At 51.7% G+C, this 18,778-nt stretch overlaps 9 protein-coding genes across 9 annotated transcripts; 4 read left to right on the top strand and 5 right to left on the bottom strand.

The window, feature by feature from the left end:
* Positions 1–280, bottom strand: K452DRAFT_293178 (uncharacterized protein). The gene has a single exon (XM_033541515.1). It carries the CDS (start codon positions 214–216, stop codon positions 13–15), a length of 204 nt encoding a protein of 67 aa, XP_033391212.1. The 5' UTR covers positions 217–280; the 3' UTR covers positions 1–12.
* A 10-nt stretch (positions 281–290) lies between these two features.
* Positions 291–1,702, top strand: K452DRAFT_239276 (uncharacterized protein; the record flags this gene model as incomplete). The annotated part of the gene is made up of 2 exons (XM_033537714.1): positions 291–1,041; positions 1,098–1,702. 2 exons carry the CDS (start codon positions 291–293, stop codon positions 1,700–1,702), a joined length of 1,356 nt encoding a protein of 451 aa, XP_033391211.1.
* Positions 1,703–2,074: 372 nt separating this feature from the next.
* K452DRAFT_313951 (uncharacterized protein) lies at positions 2,075–2,446 on the top strand (the record flags this gene model as incomplete). The annotated part of the gene is made up of 1 exon (XM_033543713.1): positions 2,075–2,446. One exon carries the CDS (start codon positions 2,075–2,077, stop codon positions 2,444–2,446), a length of 372 nt encoding a protein of 123 aa, XP_033391210.1.
* Positions 2,447–3,747: 1,301 nt separating this feature from the next.
* K452DRAFT_239283 (uncharacterized protein) lies at positions 3,748–4,301 on the top strand (the record flags this gene model as incomplete). Its single annotated transcript, XM_033537716.1, has 2 exons — positions 3,748–3,949; positions 4,108–4,301. 2 exons carry the CDS (start codon positions 3,748–3,750, stop codon positions 4,299–4,301), a joined length of 396 nt encoding a protein of 131 aa, XP_033391209.1.
* Positions 4,302–5,207: 906 nt separating this feature from the next.
* K452DRAFT_303509 (uncharacterized protein) lies at positions 5,208–6,314 on the bottom strand (the record flags this gene model as incomplete). Its single annotated transcript, XM_033542733.1, has 1 exon — positions 5,208–6,314. One exon carries the CDS (start codon positions 6,312–6,314, stop codon positions 5,208–5,210), a length of 1,107 nt encoding a protein of 368 aa, XP_033391208.1.
* A 1,439-nt stretch (positions 6,315–7,753) lies between these two features.
* K452DRAFT_303508 (uncharacterized protein) lies at positions 7,754–8,302 on the bottom strand (the record flags this gene model as incomplete). The annotated part of the gene is made up of 2 exons (XM_033542732.1): positions 7,754–8,032; positions 8,111–8,302. 2 exons carry the CDS (start codon positions 8,300–8,302, stop codon positions 7,754–7,756), a joined length of 471 nt encoding a protein of 156 aa, XP_033391207.1.
* Positions 8,303–8,816: 514 nt separating this feature from the next.
* K452DRAFT_303507 (uncharacterized protein) lies at positions 8,817–12,028 on the top strand (the record flags this gene model as incomplete). Its single annotated transcript, XM_033542731.1, has 3 exons — positions 8,817–8,851; positions 11,579–11,597; positions 11,654–12,028. The coding sequence occupies 3 exons, from the start codon at positions 8,817–8,819 to the stop codon at positions 12,026–12,028; spliced, it is 429 nt and encodes a 142-aa protein (XP_033391206.1).
* Positions 12,029–13,490: 1,462 nt separating this feature from the next.
* Positions 13,491–15,197, bottom strand: K452DRAFT_313947 (uncharacterized protein; the record flags this gene model as incomplete). Its single annotated transcript, XM_033543712.1, has 2 exons — positions 13,491–14,492; positions 14,547–15,197. The coding sequence occupies 2 exons, from the start codon at positions 15,195–15,197 to the stop codon at positions 13,491–13,493; spliced, it is 1,653 nt and encodes a 550-aa protein (XP_033391205.1).
* Positions 15,198–16,071: 874 nt separating this feature from the next.
* On the bottom strand, positions 16,072–17,714 carry K452DRAFT_239282 (uncharacterized protein; the record flags this gene model as incomplete). The annotated part of the gene is made up of 6 exons (XM_033537715.1): positions 16,072–16,401; positions 16,450–16,530; positions 16,583–16,675; positions 16,707–17,048; positions 17,110–17,444; positions 17,504–17,714. Coding segments are annotated over 6 exons (1,392 nt in total), but the record flags the coding sequence as incomplete, so codon positions are not given.
* Between the last annotated feature and the right edge of the window lie 1,064 nt (positions 17,715–18,778).

Genomic DNA, 18,778 nt, shown 5'->3' with positions numbered 1-18,778 from the left:
TTTTTGCACATGCTAAGAATAGCTGGCTAGCTTTGCGCCTTGCGCCATGTCGTCTTGCGGAGAGCGGAGAGCGGACCGGACCTGCCATTTGCGTCTGCCCAATGCCCTTTCCGCCCCCATGATGATCGACAACAACGGCCATGCAAGGGCCAGCAGAACGTCTCCACCCGCGAGTTGCGATTGTCTGCCAACGCGTTGTTGTCGTGTCTCCTTCATTCTCCTCTCCACTCACCACCACGAGCACGACACACGCCCGACGCCGACTCCCTCCCCGCCGACCGACCACCACCATGCTCCTGCGCCCACGCTTTCCACGCCTTCTCGACCTGCGCAGCCCCTCTTCGCCGGCCGCGCGAGCCACCCTCCTCTTCCTCGCCCTCTACCTCGTCGCGTTCCTCTACCTCCGCCGCCGCTGCGACCACGACCCCTCCTCCGCCTTCTTCGCGCCCTACCGCGCCCACACGCCGCGCTACTCGGCCGTGCGGAAGCACGAGGCCGCGCACTTCATCCTCGACGCAGAGCGGAGCGCGCCGTTCGCGCTGCCGTTTGCGAACCGCTCGGCCGCGGAGCTCGAAGCCGCAGACGCGCCCGGGCCGGAGCTGTGCGTCGGCATCGCGACGGTCGCGCGCAAGGGCGCGCGCTACTTCCGCCACGCCGTCGGCTCCGTGCTGGATGGGTTGGACGACGAGGAGCGCAAGCGCCTGCATCTGCTGCTGTTTATTGCGCAGACGGACCCGGCCATGCACCCTGCGGCGGGGGAGAAGTGGATTGATAACGTGGCGGATACGGTCGTGCGCGGCTATGACGGTGTCGAGGGCGAGGAGCTGGATCGCATCAAGGGGTGGGAGCGCGAGCAGGGCTTGTTTCGCCAAAAGGGCCTCTTTGACTACGCGTACCTGCTGGAGCAGTGCGACAAGACGGGCGCGCGGTACACGGTTGTGCTGGAGGACGACGTTGTCGCCATGAAAGGGTGGTTGCCGCGGGTAGAGGAGGCGTTGAAGGCGGCAGAGGCCAAGACGCACGAATGGGGCGAAGAGAGCTGTGCGTGTATCCCCATCTTTTACGAAATGCATCCATTATTGCTAACACGGCCGCAGTCCTGTACCTACGCCTCTTCTACACGGAGCAATTCCTTGGCTACAACAGCGAAGAATGGCCGGGCTACCTCTTCCTCTCCCTCCTCACAATCATCAGCCTAACAGGAGTCCTGCACATCCTACGGCGGCGCTCGCCCACCCTCGCAACCACCATCCTCACGACCCCCGTCCTCTACCTCACCGCGCTGGTCTTCTTGCCCCTATCCATCGGCCTCTTCTTCGCCGCCGGGCGGTCCTGCCTCGCGCCCCTCGCGCCCGGCATCCACCACATGCCGCGGTACGGGTGCTGCAGCCAGGGGTTTGCGTTCCAGGCACGGCGGGTGCGCGAGCTGGTGACGTTCTACCGGGGCGCGGGGGTCGGGTTCGTGGACATGCTGACGGAGGAGTTTGCGGATTCGCGCGGCGAGCTCCGCTGGGCTATGAGTCCGCCCGTCTTGCAGCATGTGGGTGCAAGAAGCTCGAAGGCCGATGGTGGCAGCTTGAGTAGGGAGTTTTCCGCCGCAGAGAGTATTTGGAGTTATGGCTTTGAGGATTTTAGCCCCGAGCGGCTGGAGGAGGAGAAGATCGCCAGGGCCCATGGCGTTAGGGTTGGTTGGGGGTTTTAGGTTTGAGGCGATGTGGAGCGCGAATTGTATATAAGGCACCTACCTACCTCTCTGCGTGGCTGTCTACGTATGTACTTAATCTAGGTCCTTGTTCCTCGTCGTCTGCCGTTCGTGTCGCTGTTCCTACCTAGGTAGGTATGTACCTACCTTATGGCCTTGAGGTTCGCGCCCGTCTGAGAGCTTGCGCCACACCACCACCACCACCACCACCGCTCGGGCATCACACCCACCCAGAACCCAGAGCAAGCACGCCTCTCGTCTCGCCGCAACCTATTCCTACTCCCGTGGAAAGACCACATAACGGGCTTTCACTCGACAGTACCTAGATATATGAACAAGGCTGATCATCTCCAGTCAGAACCATCCTGCACCATGATCCATCTCTCACCTCACCGCGTCGCCACCATCAGCACCTCACCACCACCACCATGGCATGATGGCACCCCCCAGCGTCAGCACCACACACGCCAGCACTACGACCGCCGTCCTCACCATCAACGGCCTCAACTCCTCACCGACCCCTTCTTCTCCCCCGCCGGCAGCACCGAGGACCTAGACCTTGCGACCGTGCGCGTTCCCGACGACCTGGCACTGGACCCGCACCAGCTGCCGGCCATGGATGACGTGCTGCTCAGCCATGAAGGCCGCAGCGACAACATCGACGGCAGACACGTGCTCACGACTGTGCACGGGGCGAGGACCCTCGGAGGGTGGCGTTGCCGAGAAGGTGTGTATGTTGGCTGAGGCCAGGCGTTGAACACTTCATTGCGTTTGCGTTTGTTCAAACGCTTTACTCTCTCGTAGAGTGGTGACAAGCTTCCAGACTAGGTACTTCATATGTTAAGTCTTTTTTTCCACTACCAAAGACCCCGTTTACGTCTTCATTTTTCCAATCCATGGTTTCTATTCATGCAGACTCCCACCAACAGCAGCGGCAAGCAAATACTCAGTCACACGAAACTATCCCTACTGGACGCCCCTATGCCGCGGCCCTCGTCAACGCTTCACGACGGACCCGCGGCATCCCCCCGCGCGGTCATCCCCTCGGCATCCAGAGTGTGCAACCGTCCACACGTTTACTTGGACGGTGCAACAAGTCGTACTCGTCCGGCTCCGTCATACAGTTATCACAAGTCTTAGTATGGTTGTTGAATTTATCCTTGTGCGCATTATATTGCAATAATAAAGCTTAAAAAAAGTAATCTTCTCCACCCCCACGCCTCCAAGCCCCCGTGTCCACGCGTACTTCTCCACCAGTCCCAGAGGGTCAACTTAGGTGTGAAACAGGCCGTCGCAGCTTAGCAGGGAGGTCGTGAAGACTCACTCGCTCGATCGTCCTATTATTCGCTCGCGCGCGTGTAGGGCTATAATACTAAGCCTAGCTAAGTAACGCGGGTGGCGTTTACCCCTCTAAGCCTCTATGCTAGTAGAGATAAAAATAACTACTTCTCTAAGAGACTAAGCTCCGTCGGGCCGAGACCGTTCTTGGCGCGTCGCTATAGAGACGGCTATTACTGCCCGTTAGCGTACCGCCTGTTTATTTAGACCGACGGTAATAAGGCTAGATGATTTTACACACTATTAATTAAATATAGTTTAATAGCTAGGAATAGGCTACTACTAGCTTGTGTTTTATACTCGCTTTATAATCTACGATTGTAAGAGGAAGGAAGAATAGAGAAGAAGAGCTCTAGTAAGTTTTAAGATATCTACTTCTACTAGGTATATATGGAAAGCCAACAATATTTAGGATCGAGTCTCTTTATAGTACGGATTTATTAGTATTCTCTTGACTTACGTCAACTTTCACGATTCCTGCAAAATATACTCTACACTAATTTAGCGGCGCACTCAAAATACGCAGAAGGATCGAATGTCTTTGCTGAGCTCCACGAACCTACTTATAAAGCCGTTTCCCAGCTCTTGTCGTGCTCGATTCCCTCACTACCACAATAGCCGTACGCCCACCACTAGTATTACAACATCCAACATACAGCATACAACAGGCCAAGCAATAGCAAAAGACAACCCGCACGCGCACAAACATGCCGCTCTTCACACCATCAACGTTCTATTACCTCTCGGCCGCGACAATGGCCCTCACGATCCCCAAACACATCGCCACAGGCTTCAGCGTCATCTACCCCGCACTCGCACAGATCCCATCCACCAGCCGCGAGAACGAGATCGCGAAGGGCGTTGCGGGGCCCACGTGGGATTATGCTGTTGTTGCTACTGTTGTTTTGGGTGCGTTTCCCTCGAAACCCTCAATACCCCAATCTGCAACCCCTTGATCCCCAACCCATTTATCCCTAAAACCCTTGATCTCCCATCCCCAAGCCTCAACACTGTGCGCGAATGTCGGCTTTAAAGGAAGGTATGCTAACACCAGCGACACACAACAGCGGCCCTCAACGCAAAATGGGCACGCCTCGGCGGCCCGCGCACTCTAGAGGAGAAGCTCATCCTCTGGAGCAGCGTGCTGGGCTCCGCGGTACTGGGCTGGCAGTACTGGAAGGTCGGGATGGCGGTCGCGCTGCCTGTGCTGTGGGGCGCGCCGGCGCTGAGCGTGGTTGCGACTTTGTGGAGCGGATGCTAGGGGGGGTACGTGGCGCAAGTGCTAGGGAGGTTCGTTTGGTTGGACTGGGGGGTTGACGTGGTTGGGGAGGGGTTGTGGTCGGTTGGAAATTCACGCGCGCGCGCTACCCGGTGCGGGGGGTGGGTGGCTTGCTTGTCGTGCTGTTTGCTTTTGGGCGCGCTTTTAGATGGGTTTGCCATGCTAGATTACCGTAGGAGCATCTATACCAGCAAGACAGTCGAGTATATCTCCCAGTGCCGATTTAATGATAGTCGAGAGGTCCATCCACGCTAGCCCCATGATGATTCCAGCATCTTTCCCTCATGTCTTGCATACATAGGAACGAGGTGTTTTTTTGCAAGGAGGATGGAGCTGCAGAGGGAGGAAAGGAGAGGTGAGAGCGAGGAAGGGATTTGCGATATGCTGCCTAGGGAGTGGGAGAGGAGAGGGGTGGGGTTTTGGGGTGGGGTTTTTAGGGTTGGGAGGTTGATTTTGAGACGGTTTGATAATTTAGGGAACGATGTGAGCTTTATTATGGAAGTGTGTGTGGCTTTGAGGTAGATCCATGCTATGAAAGGTAGAATAAGGTTACGCTTCTCCTGTAAGGTTTCAGTGTCTGTGTCGCGTTCAACTCTTCGGGGCAGCAATTTAAATCTCCCGGTCACCACCGCCTCAGACGTCTCGCAAATGCTAACACTTTTATTCGCTGGAGCCTTCAAAACCCAAGTATCTGCTGAAACGGGAGCGGAGAGGACATTATAATGCTGAAAGAATGTGTGAAAATGCTTAGTGTTTAACCAATCTGGCTAATACAAGACCTAATCTTATAACAACATCTTTCTCTAAGAAAATACCAAAGCTGAAAAATCTCCGTCCACCCTGTTATAATCCCCCAAGAAAAGTAAAAGCGCACCCAAAACAGCAATCCTAAGGATTCAATTCCTCTAGCTCCTGCCTCGCCTCCTCCTGCGTGATATCACCCACAGTAGGCTCGGAGTCGGAGTAGTCAACGTCGTCTTTAACGTCGCGCCTTACCAGGCCCGTGGGTATATACGTGCCCTCTTTATCCGCTAGCTGCATCCCATTAGCGACGATGCGCCGAGCGAGGTTGCCGCGCGGAGTCGCATCGCCGAGATCCGGCATCTCGATTCTGGGGCTGTCGCTGTGCTGCTCATCACCCCCCTCTTGCTGCCTCTCCGACTCACTAAGCCTCTCGTCAGAGACAGCGCGCCGGACGAGGTCCCCGCGTGGAGTCGCATCGCCAAGATCCGGCATCTCAATCCTAGGGGCGGGATCAGCGCGCCTGGCGAGGTCGCCATGCACATTCGCACCGCTGTCGAGGTGCGGCGTCTCGATTCTAGGACCGGACTCAGCGCGCCGCGCAAGGTCGCCGTGCACATTCGCGCCGCTGTCGAGGTGCGGCGTCTCGATCCTGGGGGCGGGGTCGTTGTTGCGCCTCGCGAAGAACGAGCTCCTGCGCGCCACAATGGGGTCATGAATCATCCTGTACTCTTCCACAGGTAAACCTGGTGGAATAACAGCAGGACCCAAGTTGACAGAAATGCCATCCGCATTGAGAACAGGCGTGGCCACGGGCGTGTGCACAGGGGTGTGCACAGTGTTGCCACCTGCCTCCCCGCGCCGCGAGAGGTGGTCCGGGTGCGTGTTCCCCCACGGGCTGAACCCGAACTCTTTGGCACGGCGAGCCATGCCGGTCCGTCCGTCATAGTAAGGTTCCTCGGGCCCGTGGTACGCGTTGTCGGGGTTAGCGGGGGGGCCGCCGTTCTTGACCGGGCCGTGGCCCATGGGGGGGAGGTTTGGCGTAGGCCAGGGCGTCCCGTTCGCGAACAGCAGGCTGTCTGGGGTCGTGGCAGTGGGCGTGCCGATGACGACGTACCGCTTGCCCACGCCCTCGTAGATGTGCGGCGTCGGCGTGACGTGGGGTTGCGCAACGTAGCCCGTGGGACGGACGACAACGGCGGAGGCGGAGGCCGCGAGGAAGGCGAGGGGCAGCAGCCCCGTGAAGTGGTGCATTTTGGAAAGAGAGATTTCGTTGAAAAGGAGTGTAGTGGTGGTAAAGCAATGGAAGTTGTATTTGCTGTTGAGTTGTTGATGAGTTCGGAAGATTCAGTGCTGTCTTTTAAAACTTATTGAGGTTCGTGGTCCGCCCCAAGCCCCCAACTGCGCATGATGGCATTTTCATAGTGGTTATTGCATTTTGGGGCCGTTGGGGATCTGCGGTGTTGTTCATCGGATTAGGGAGTTTTCGTTGGCCCCGGTGATCCTCTGTTGCTCGTGGTCGGTCTTGCAAATGGGTGAACAGACGCTGTAAGCGCGTATATGCTTCCGTTGAATGAAACTAATGTTATGTTACTGTGCTGACGCGGGAACAATAAGCCTATTTGAGGATTCTGGGTCTTACTCTCAACGTGTATACCTAACAATCCAACATGTAAACTTATATGAAATGTCTCATGACAAGGTATGGGGCCGAGTGAACGCAAGAGTCGAACTATCGAAGTTTTTGCAACACAGTGTAACAACACTGAGCACTGATGCCTGTAGAGATGGCCAAGCTCTACTCAGAGTACACTGCAATAAAGTCAGAAGCCAAACGCAAGACAAAGTAAAGGTCGTAAGAGCAACGGCAGGATTCCGGTGGCCGTGCGGTGGAGCCTGGGGGCCAATGACGATCGTTAATTCGGCACCCACAACGCCACCCGCAAAGGATGTGGGGGCCACGCTTTGATCCTTCCCGGATCCTGTACTTTCCCATGGCTTCCATCGTTCTAATAAAAACGCGCCTTGGCCATCGCGTAGGCAACAAAAGCGCTCGTCTCTCCCGAGGGCACCAGCACCCAAACCTCCGAGTCATGACAACGACGGTATCGATGCTGAGCGGCAGCTCTTGCAGCAGAAGACTGCGTTTTCCAGTTTGTCGTCCGGCTGATGACCCGGATGGCTGCGAAAATGTTCAATGAGTCCCTGCTAGCCAAATCTAAGGATGAATGTCAGCAGCAGCAAAGGCATCCTAATGTGACTGAAGAATAGAAACTAAATCTTCATCCTTCTCGCCGTTACCAGACCGCGACGAAGAATTTGAGCAATGAACAAGCCCGCACACCACGCAAAGAGGACTAACTACTAAACGAAAAGACGTGGACAATGCACCTACTTTACCTTGAAATCGCGCGGAAACTTCAGCGGAGAGAAATAAGAAATTTTATGTTATGCTTCTTTACCAAGCAAGAGAAGTGAGAGTCATGCGCGATAGACTTCAAACAATCTTGAAGTCTATCGAGCACGAGGAAAACTACCAAAGAGAACCATTTCAGAGAGACAAAAGAAAAACCCAAGAGAGAAAAGTAGCAGGCTTACTTGATGCTCTTAACTTAAGGTTTCATCCGGGGAGAGCGGCTATGGGGGGTTTACCAGCATAGAAACGCTGTGTCGGGAAGCAAGGAGTGGAAGACTCAGCCACCGCGCTTCAAGACATAGCCCTGGAAAGAAGGGAAGAGACCCATGGAAGCCGCAAGCATACCAATATCAGCCTGGCCAAGCTTGCTGCTCGGGGCAGCCTCAGAACTAGTATCATGATCGACATCACTGACGCCAGAATCGGCGGAACTGGCCGACGAACCAGCGCTGCTAGTACTACCCGCGGCGGCCTGCTTCTGTTTCTTGACCTCGCGCAGGATGAAGCGCCTGTACTCCGCAAGAGGGATGTTGTAGGCGCGACGAAGGTACTCGTACTTTGCCTCCGTGTGAGCATCCAGTCCAACACGCTGCGCGTTGTCCTTGTTGGTTTCGCGTCCGGCCATCTACTCGACAACTCCTTTCATGATCTCTTCGTGCTTGTCGAGGAAGAGATCGCACAGGATGCGGAGCTCGTTGAAGTCGGCCTCGCTCTTGTCATCTAGGCGGTTGCGTTGCATGGCTACGACAGCTGTTGTGCGTATCGGATTGCCGGAGACCTGGATACAGTGCTCCTGGAAGCGGATGAACGCACGGAAGTGCTCCATTTTCGCTGGTGAGTTTCCCTGTTTTCGTAAGCTTTTCTGGGGTGGCAAGCGTTCGGGGTGCTTTCTTTCTTTTCATGTAGGCAATGGGAGATCGCCCAGTTAAATATTAGTATTATATGTTGTTGTTGGTGTACAAGAGGGAGTCATGCTGTAAGTCATGGTTGCTTGTTTCTGAACCATAATCCCGTAGACATTGTTTTGGAACAGAGGCTCAGCATCAGCCACAAAGGCAAATTTTACCACAGGACTAATTGCAGACGAGCGGCCTTTGGCTTTATCGCGATCAAGGGCGTTGATCGATTGGGGTTGATTCTCGATAGTTCAATTTTAGCCAAAAACGTACCATACATCCGTTTAATGACTGATTTATGCGGGTGACAGGCTGTTAAATAAAAAGTCTCGGCCTGGGGCACACGAAAAATGGCCTCAAAGTTGCAATGGCGGGATGGATTGTCCACGAGCCAATTCTCAACCAATTTTCCCTGCCAGTAAATTAGTTGCAGTCATCGCAACCATGAGTGATGTCGATGGAGTTGTTTCCTCCACGAGGTAAGTGAAACACTTTTCGAAAACTTGACCACTTTTTACTCTGAGTGAGCCAAAGAGTCAGAAAGACCAGACCAAGGCCCACAGCGCAACATCTGCCACGGCCATCAGGATCCAACATGCCGCGGTGGTACGTAATTCTTCCGCGCGCGCACATGGCAAACGACAGCGTGAAGCCGAAAGAGCAGCTGGCCGGTATGAGAGGCCTGGTATAAGTGTGCCGTAGCTCGAGCGACTGCGGGTGCAATGTGCATGCCGCTATGTTCTTTTCTTCAACTACGTTCTTATCCCGTATACGAGTCCCTCGGAATGTCAAGTGGTAGCAGGAGGTTTATGGTGAAAAATCGGGAAGAAGGATGTGGTAATTCCATGTGTAGGCTGGTATTGATTGGTAGTTGAGTTGGTTGTCAAGTATACGAAGTCCCTATCCGCATCACCGCTGTCAGCTAGAGTAATCTCGTTGCTAAGCAGCTTGGCTTATTACCGTGTGGACTTGCACCAGCTGTGACCAAGCTGCCCTTCTTAGAGAATCCTCAAAGAGGAATCTTCATCCGGAGAATGATGGCTCCATCGTCGGAGGAGCCCTATTGACCGTGTTGTATACAGTAGGTATCTGGGAGATTCCACTGCGACCGAGGGCCTTGGCGGAGTTTGTGTAACAGAAAACCACATCTTACCTATCGACCGAACGGCGATTGAATGGAAAGTAGAAAACGAAAAAGTCGAACCAAGTAGATTCCCATGGAAGTCTCAAAAGACTTCCGCTTTGAAAAAGTCAAGTCCGGTCATTTCTTACTCCGCAAGCAGATGTTGCTCAGAACATCTTTCCGCTGAGACCAAGAATTGCGATGATGGCGCTAGTGTAGTCATTGACACGGTCGTTTTCCGTTAAAGCTCCATCAAAGCTTTACACTACTGTTGTGGCCGAGGTCGGCGCCCTAGCGGTGTAAGGTTGGAGTGTAATTGAATAGTGCGTCGATGATTTTTGGCCATGGCGCAGACGGAACCGCTGCGCTAGAAAGTAACAATCGAGCCTTTACTGAGATCAAGAATGGCCGTTGCTGTGGTTGTGCCGAACCAGATGTATAACAAGAAGTCGTCGGGCTTACAGTGAGCTACTTATTCTATGCCATCGTGAGGGTGCTCGCGGGTACTGTCGAAAGCCTTGTTCTGCGCGTAACAAAAGTTATCGCGGTCGGCAAAAAGGTAAATGTTTTTGGCGTTAGAGCCACGAGCTTGTGACGATGTTAGGCGCTTGTTAACCTAGAAACCTTGTGCCTAGAGATGCTATAATATGAGTAAAGCAGTCATCTCGCCGAGGAAAACCTTCTCGAACCAAAAAAAGTAAAAGGTGTTGGTTCCTTTTGCAACCCGCTGATTTGAGAAGTTGTTCGGTTTCGTTAACGTCCGTCACCGCGAAACGAGATCCACCGTGAAGCGAGATGGTGATACTTGTACAGAGGAGAAGAAGAGACCCAGCTACGATGTATAGAGTCTATGTGTGCTCTAAGACCGTTGCACCTACCCAGGACTCGGGCTGTGAGCTAGGTATGGAGTACTCTGTAGGGACTGCTTGTATCATCTCCTGTCATGCTAAGCTGTGGATCTCGGTTCCCGCTGAAAGACGTTATATAACCAGGAAAGGTATCTTAGCAGCCTGTAAGACAGTGGCCGGCGACATGCAAAGGGATATTTGGGGAGGGATCGCCAACCTCAACCCCAAGTACACCGAAAACTCCACGCTCTTTTGCAATCACACCACCATTATCATTAATCGGAATCAGGACACACCGCAAACCCCGCCCCCAGCCCTACAGCCCTATGCCAAGCAGCCCCACTTCTCCGCCCCCACAGCAGCCAGACCCGGCACTGATCCGAACCGAGCCGATCCCAAACGGCAGAGCCGCGTGGACTGGGGCCAGAATGCTGAAGTCAGAAAGTAGGCCACCATCTACCGGGCCACCCTCTGTCGGGGGAGAAGGGTAGTTATATTGTTGGGTCTGAGACATTCTTTTTTATGATACGAGGACTCGTGTTGAGATCAGGGCCCAGTGGTGACGGATATCGGTGTTGGGGCTGTGGTTGGGCTGCGTGCGCTTGTGGATGTGGTTGTGGTCTGCCTGTCTACAGCAGGTGCCAGTAAGTGTACTCCCTGGAGTCAGCCTTACGGCTTAACTTCTTTTTCCGCTAACCGCTCAATGCACGCGCGGGCTGTTTCTTCCAAAGAGGTTCCGTCGCGAAATTATTTGTGGTCCGGTGGGCCGTCATCGAGGTTGGGAGGGTTCGTTCCGGGGCCGTTCTCACCACACGGCAAGATGTGGTCGATTCAAAGTGGCTCTTTAGGACACAGATCAACGGGTTTTGTGCAACGATCAAAAGGTTTTGTTACGCTGTAAAATTTTATGGTTGGGCAAAGTCTTCGAGAAATGACACAACACTTGCCTGGTATATGGGCCATATCTTTGGGCCGCGGTCTTGCGGTATATGGGTCTGTAAAGGATGCTTGGCGGATGAACCATCATACCTTGAAGAGGGCCGTTTGGGGCGAAGACTCGAGTCAAGTGTTGGGTTCTAAATCAGTTACTCCAGACAAAGGTAGCAAAAACATCTATAAGTACCACTGTCGCAGTCCTAGAAAGAAGCAGAACCATCATCAGCATCAGTCTCAAACAGACAACGAAGCAAAACAAAGCAAAACAAAACACCACCCACTACGCTCACCACTACCAGAACTACCAAAACCATCAAAGTGAGCAACACACTTACCAGCGGTCCTACGTCCTCGTGCACACTAACACTTCCCAGATGCTTTCCCTCAGCAAGACTCTCGCTCTTCTCCTCGCAGCCACTCTCGCCGCGGCCGATTACGGCGCGGTCTGCGAGGCATCCGACGCCAGCCCCTCATCCGCCGACGTTTCCGACGCGCTGGACGCTCTGTACGCGAAGGGCGGCGCCTGTATCGTCAACAACGGCATGGGCAGCGACTGTGAATCGTGGAAGGAGTCCGGAAGCGCCTCGCTGAGCATCTGCGGCAAATTTAAGGCGACACTGGCGTGCAAAGATATGGTCGACTACTTGAGACAGGTCAAGCAGAAGTGCAAGGACGAGGGCTTCACGGAGAGGGTTGGTGGTACCTTTACCGTGAGCGATGATATCAAGGTCACGATTTCCCACTCTTAGGCCGTCAGAGGTGAAGGGATGAGTGTTAAGGGAACTGGGTTTCTTCTGAGGCGAACTTTTCCTAATTTTGGTTCTTCTGTTTGGTTGATGGAAGAGCTCAGTGGGTTTCTGGTTGTATAGGAGCAGTTTTAACATGGTTGTATGCTTCAAGTAAGCTACTGTACCGTTATAGCTTCCTAATTCAACACAGTATCCACTTGTCCAACAGTAATCGCCTTGATCGGGGTTTAACCACCAACGCTGCGAAGGTGATCAATCTTTCGTAATCAGTTGAGTTGAACATCAGATCAACGCGCAGTGCTCTGTTAAGGGGGCTTCAGCTCCAGAGGTCGAAGCCTTGTCCCTTCGTCCACAGCAAAGGCGTACATGACGGGCCAACGTCTGTCGTAGCCGACGTGTTGGTTGTATTGTGCGAAGCGTTTGTTCGAGGTCATGCTGCCGAGCAACTAGTAGCAAATGATCCGGGAGGACTGAAGACGGTGACAGAAGCTTCTACACGAAGGCAGTTGGTTTGATGCTGTGGGTATTGAGCGTGTCAGGATCTCAATCTTAGAAACGATGATGTTGAGTGTGGTGTGGGATAGACGAGCGATCGCTTGCGGTGGCGGTGCGGGTAAAGCTACGGCAGACCAAAACTTCCATCTGCGCACGACGGTCTGTACGGCGGACCGGCACGGCATGAAGTGCTGATCTTCCATGTTGAGGGCTAATATCACTGAGCACTTACGGCGTGGTATTAGCAGATCTCAATGCTCAGAAGGGCATCTTCAGAATATTTTCCAGTTTGTTCCTAAGTCTCAATAGTACAGCTTCTGTTCACTTTCATGGCTATCTCATTTTGTTACACGCAATTATCCATCAACAAGCCACGAGAAACGCATAAAACCGTTATTTCTAGGGAAAAAAACTATTTCTCTTTGTTTGTAGCTTTAACGTCAGCAATAGACGTTAATAGTTTGTTTGTCTACCTGAGAGAACCAATCACTGTTATCCGCAGGTTCGGTATTGAGCGGAAAGGTGTGCACCAATCAGCAGGCCGCCACCAACTTTCAGCATGCATACTTCGGTTCCCCACTCCTGGGATCAGGCAAACAATGGCGTGCTTTATGCATCCAACCGTGTCTGCGGGTCAGTTTTCGTAAGAAATTGTTTTCGGCAGGAATCCTGCCGTCGCTTCCCGACAATGCAACCACACCGCCACTCAGCGATGCAGCAAGCAATGAACGATGCTGTGGGTAAGACATTGCAGCTCAACATGCACCATGTCATGTATCTGCGAGCGAAGGCAACGTGGCAGCCGAAATTTGGCCAAACCACCACATCAAGTTTTACTGACGTTTTTGTCCAGACAAACCTTCAATCTTCAAGCCACGCAAGAGAACTCCATGTTGAGTGTGATCTTGATTACATTACTTAAAAGGGGACAAAGTTTCAATTGTTTTGTTTTATCAGTAGACTATCATCATGGATTAGATGCGCAGAGATAGTTGTCCTCAGCGGCCTTGACAAGGAAACTTTCGAACTTAGAACAAAGATCCTTCGACTCTATTCGGTGTGCTGCATCGGGTTGGAGAAGGCTGTCCATAATGAGTTTCAAGAGGTCATGAAGAAACTGCGAACAACTTTCGTGGGCGTGAAGGTCACAGACCCATTTCGTCACGCCTTCACGCACCACAGCCTTCTGCTGTCCGTTGAATTCGTCTCGTATAATAGTGAAGAAGTGATCGTCAGTCAGCTGAGGATACAAGCTAGATTGTCGGTCGCGACAAGTTGAGAATTGCCCTATGGCCTCGTTCCCCATCAGAATCCAGGTAGCAAATTCCAGATAGAGGCAGCCGAGACCCCAGAGATCGTATGCGCGTGAAACAGGGCAGTGTAACTCGCATTCGGGAGGTTCGTACGTGGGAGAGCCGACCACGTTGTGAGGCCATGGTTCTGTCCGCGAATCGCGTCCGTGGAAACGACCTAGGCCAAAATCTGCAATTTGAAGGATTCCGGCTTGACCATCGGAGTCGGAGCCGGGTGCATGTTCGAACCACAAGATGTTCTCCGGTTTGATGTCACCGTGTCGACCGAACTTCTCTTCACCCCTTTTAACGCTGAGCTTCACTCCATCCTGGGGAATGCGGACTCCGCCTTCCACGCCGAGAGGCATGGTGACCGCGAAGTTGTGGATCTTGTCCAGTGCTTCTGCAATGCCTTTCATTTGCTTTAATGCCCATAGAATTGTCTCCTTATCTGAGATTGGCCCTTGCCGGTTATTCCAGTATTCCCGTAAGTTGGAATTTGCGCAGGGAAAAATCAGGTAGAATTTCCTGTTCTGTTCAAAACTTGCTAAGAGTTTCACCAGATTAGGGTGCGAGTGTCCGTCATTTCCGATGTCCAGAAGTATGCCCTTTTCTTTATCAAAATCAGCTCGTTTCGGACTCAAAAGCTCTTTAATGGCAACCTTCAGCTCGAGTTCCTGCGTGTCATTCGTTAGTAAAAGTTCGCCATGACATGTCTGTGTTTAACTTACTGTGGAGGGCCAGATGGAATGAAATTTGTGATGTGCGCTATGGATGCGGGTTATGAAAACGTTGCTGTAGCCTCCTCCTGTTGGATGATGCTGTTCCCGTTCTTCTGGATTTAGAGCAACAAATGGTCGGACAACATTGTCGTGCAGCTTGTAATGTTGCCTGGAGTGGAACACCGGTGACAGCATGTACCACTGCACTCGACTGAGCTCTTCTCGATCTTTGGGGTTCCATCGCTCCAATGTTTCTATCTTCCGTCCTTCCTTTCGCCGCATAGAAAACATGTCTTTGCCTCCTGTTCGTAAGCGCTCGAAAGGTAAATCCTCATCTGATATTCCCTCGTCCATGAAGTCGCGGATCTCACTGCCTTTCTTCATGTACGCCAATATCGAGAACAAATTTTTTGCATTTCCATAGACATCATCAACCAGCTGCGGTCTTTCGGGTCGCTGGCTTGCTGACTGCCCTGCCCGAATGGCGTGAACTATTGCATCCCGTGTTATGGTTTTTTCTTTGATATCCTCAGGGATGAAGAAATGGTCAGATTGTTCGTATTCTTGACGTGCATCTTCAAGTTCCTTTTGGAGTTTCTCAGAGCAGGCAGCGTATGAGGTACGTGTTATATAGTTGAAAACGCTATTGTATATGGCCATTCCTATGCCTTAATTTAGCCAAGTGAAAATACCAAGTTAAGATTGCAGAAATCAAAGACTTTTAGGCTTTGTCTTACCTGGAATGTAATCTATTCCCTTTGAAAGTTTTTCAAGTGTTTTCATCGGTTTATCAACTGCCACAAGGGTAACAGAAGAGTTCTTCTATAACTCCAAGTCAGGACACCCTCTATTCTCAAGTAAATTATCACCTCTTAGGCTTCTGAATTACTTGGGCTTCAAAAGTACTTTTCCAGTGGTACTTGAGAGTGCTTCCGAAACACATTCGGGAACCCGTCGAGGCTACGCGGTGGGTAGCTTTGCCGGTGTGCTGTGCGACAATGAGAAGGCTGGCAGATTAAACAGTAAAGACCTAATTACAGCATAACAAGGGGATGGTCGCACGGTTGAGCCGGAAAAGCTTGTTTAAGAGCGCTTTATATGTCAGTTCAGGTTTGACGCACGTGGTAGACTGGGCCAAGCGAATCTACTCTGAAAATGCGGCTGGAAAAAGTTTGGCTATCCTTGTTTTTCTTACAGCTTAACACAACCCACAGACCGCATGTCTGCCTTAGTGGCGCTCCACATCCACCATCTCATACGATCGAGCTTTGCTACTGGAAGGGTGAGTGATCAGCAGAACAAATGAGATTGATACAGTTATCGTTTGCCTCAATGCATGGCGTTGGTGCTTTTCCGACAAGGCAATAAGGCAACATGGCATTTGTGCATTGCATTATGTAGCCCACTAGCTGTGCTTACATGTCAAACAATGATTTGTTAGAACATACCGTATGGTCAATCGGCGATCGCTTTTTGAGCCGCACAAGGAGTACTCAAACAACAAACCACATCTCCGTTTCGACTCGGACCTCTCTCACTTTGCTTCTGGGGCAGTGGATTTCCTCGACAATGTCCGCATGCTGACGGTGGTACCCGTTTTGGTTTGGCACTCCCGATTTTCGATGTCAGGAACTCGAGTTTTGTTCCACCATCGCATCCACTTTATCCAGCCCCAAAGCCGAGCAAAAAAGTACCTCAGTGACCTTTGCAAGGCTGAAATGTGGTGGTAGCGCACGCAGAGCCACCATGTGACGACAGTGAGAAACGTCAATGGCAGTGCGATTGCTGCAAGCAACCAACTATTGGCGCTTGCGACAACGTGGCCGTTGTCATCAGTCCTCACAAACTCAGTGGAGAATATGTTCTGTACTGATGTAAGCGCAATACCGAAGGTAAATGGATGATTTCTTACTGCTACGAATGTAGTAGGTAGGAATATCACTCCGATGATTGTTAAGACCTTCACAGCAGCTGCATCCTCGGTGGTTTTCTCCTGCCATTATGTTAGTATTTCCTATACAAACCTAAGGTTGAGACTATCTTACAGTTAACGACCGCATCGTGCAAGCTTCTTCTTGTGATTGTAGTGTCAAGTCCTTCAAAGCCCTTTGGTCTTCGTAGCGCAGAAGGTCTGAAAGCTAAATGACTAGTCAGTTATAATTTCATTACTCGTGGGATGAGGCGAAGTACCAGGTTCTGGATGGATATAACACGGCTCCTTAATATGCTTGCCCGGGTCAAGAACAAAGAAACCTCCGAGGCATACTGATCAAACTCATCAGCCACAGACTTACAACCACAGTCGTTTCCACTTTCTTTGCCACAGTAAATACCACAGCATCTCCTGCAATAACTACGGATGCCAAGAATATTTTCCATAAGTGTAGAGAGTATGATCTGAAGGTCGATGATAGAGTCTTCGACAACTTTGAGAGCCTGACGATCTTCAACACTGAATCTGAAACCATCTCCTTTCGGGTATCCGACTGGGGCAAATGTTATCTGGTCGGACTATCACGTCCAAACCAATCAGCGGGTGCTTTCATTTTGTGCAAGAGCGGCATTTACTTACACGCGCCTTGACATCTTCTTCCAGCCAAGCAATATATCCCTGCCAGCCCTTAATGCTGTCCGAAACCAGTAGGCTGTGCCAAACTCCGGGGGTACGGGCGCGCCTATCAGACTGCGCTTGCTTTAGCAGCTGACCGACCCTCTCATCCACACGTTTGGAAGGAGAAATGAGAACGAATGATGAGCGTTGCTCGTTGGATGGGAACGAAAAGAGAGGAAGAGTGCCCGACTGACGATCAAGTCGATGGTACACTGCGGTTTGTCGGATTGACCAAGGGATTTGGCCTTCTTCCAACTTCCTATGGTTAAGCTCAGCGCGTCTCAAGACATAGCTAGCTTCTACTTCCTTGTTAGATACTCTATGCGTGATTACAACCCTTGGAGCTTAGACGAACCGAGGGTATCCTTTCCTGGCATGGACGAAGAACTGCGTAAGCTAAACCCAGGGAACACGCATTCATGTTCCTCGTCTTTCGTCCCGAATGTGAACATGCATTCCCAGAATGCAGAAAATATTGCCAAGGCTTCCATTAAATCCTTGAATAGCCTTTTAGAAACATTAAGCGTGGTCCAGGAGCGTTCTTGCCGCACAATAAAGACCTGGAGTTCATTTTCGGGTCCCTATGCCGAGTCAGCCATCTCTTCGTTTCAGGCATGGAATTGCGAATCTAACCGTTCCTAAGTCATGAAGCTGGACAGAGTTCTGGATGTCAACATCCAGCTCCATGGACGTGGCCGCATTTCCGACTGAAGCGCTACTGTTTGTGAAGATCCGACTGACTTGCAACTGAGGCCTGTCCGCCCTGGGGCCAAACAAGGTATTGGCCTTCCTGTCGATAGATTCTTGAAGATCCCGGTCATTATCTGCCAGGTCGAGGCAGTAGACCATGGTGAGGCGTCAGGCTGACCTCGATTTCTGATTTTTATGGCGCTCCTCCGACGACTGCTGACCAGTAAGGCTAGTCAAGGGTTGAGGCATCCTTTATATCAGATACGGGGGGCTGTGCTGAGCGCCAATTAGATTCTCAGAATCTGTGCCACTGGATGAGTGGCTTAGCTTTCGTCCACTGGTCGCACTCAGCTGTATGCGATACAACGTTGTGTACCCCGATGTTGCCAAGCGTGCTGCACAACGTGCATCGTCTGACATGCATGATACGGATGATACGGTTAGAGAGACCTGATTGGTAACCACTAGAGCCCAACTCCGAACAGGAGTACAGATTGCTTCGTCTCCTCGTCAGGCGCTCACGCCCCCAATTTGTACTGTCGTTAATCGTGTGGCGGTTCTCAACTTTGCCTTCTGACGCTTCGACAAGCTTAACGATCGCAGTGCTATCTACAGCTATGCATTTGCAAATGATTTCACAAGGTTTGGCATTAGCGCCACCAATGCTGTTTTTCTGGTATTTCACAGCCCACGTTTACCCGCCCGTCTTGGATATATTTGGCAGTCTCTGATTTGGTCCTGAAGAATCACATTAGTGTATATTGCAGCTGATTGGAGGACTCCTTGTACCTCTGTTAGCTGATTCTCGCGATTACCCGTTGGATATATGTTATACTGGTTCAGTCGCAACTATTAATGCTCAAGCAAATAAGCCTTCTTGAAATTCCATTTGATTTATAAAGCTATCTCACCTTAACCCTGTAGTTGGTCGCTCCATAAA

The sequence above is a fragment of the Aplosporella prunicola genome (assembly GCF_010093885.1).
Source record: "Aplosporella prunicola CBS 121167 unplaced genomic scaffold K452scaffold_105, whole genome shotgun sequence".
In the NCBI taxonomy this organism is placed as follows: Eukaryota; Fungi; Ascomycota; class Dothideomycetes; order Botryosphaeriales; family Aplosporellaceae; genus Aplosporella; species Aplosporella prunicola.
The sequence above is the reverse complement of the archived record's forward strand: the minus strand, read 5'-3'. Positions and strand labels throughout refer to the sequence as shown.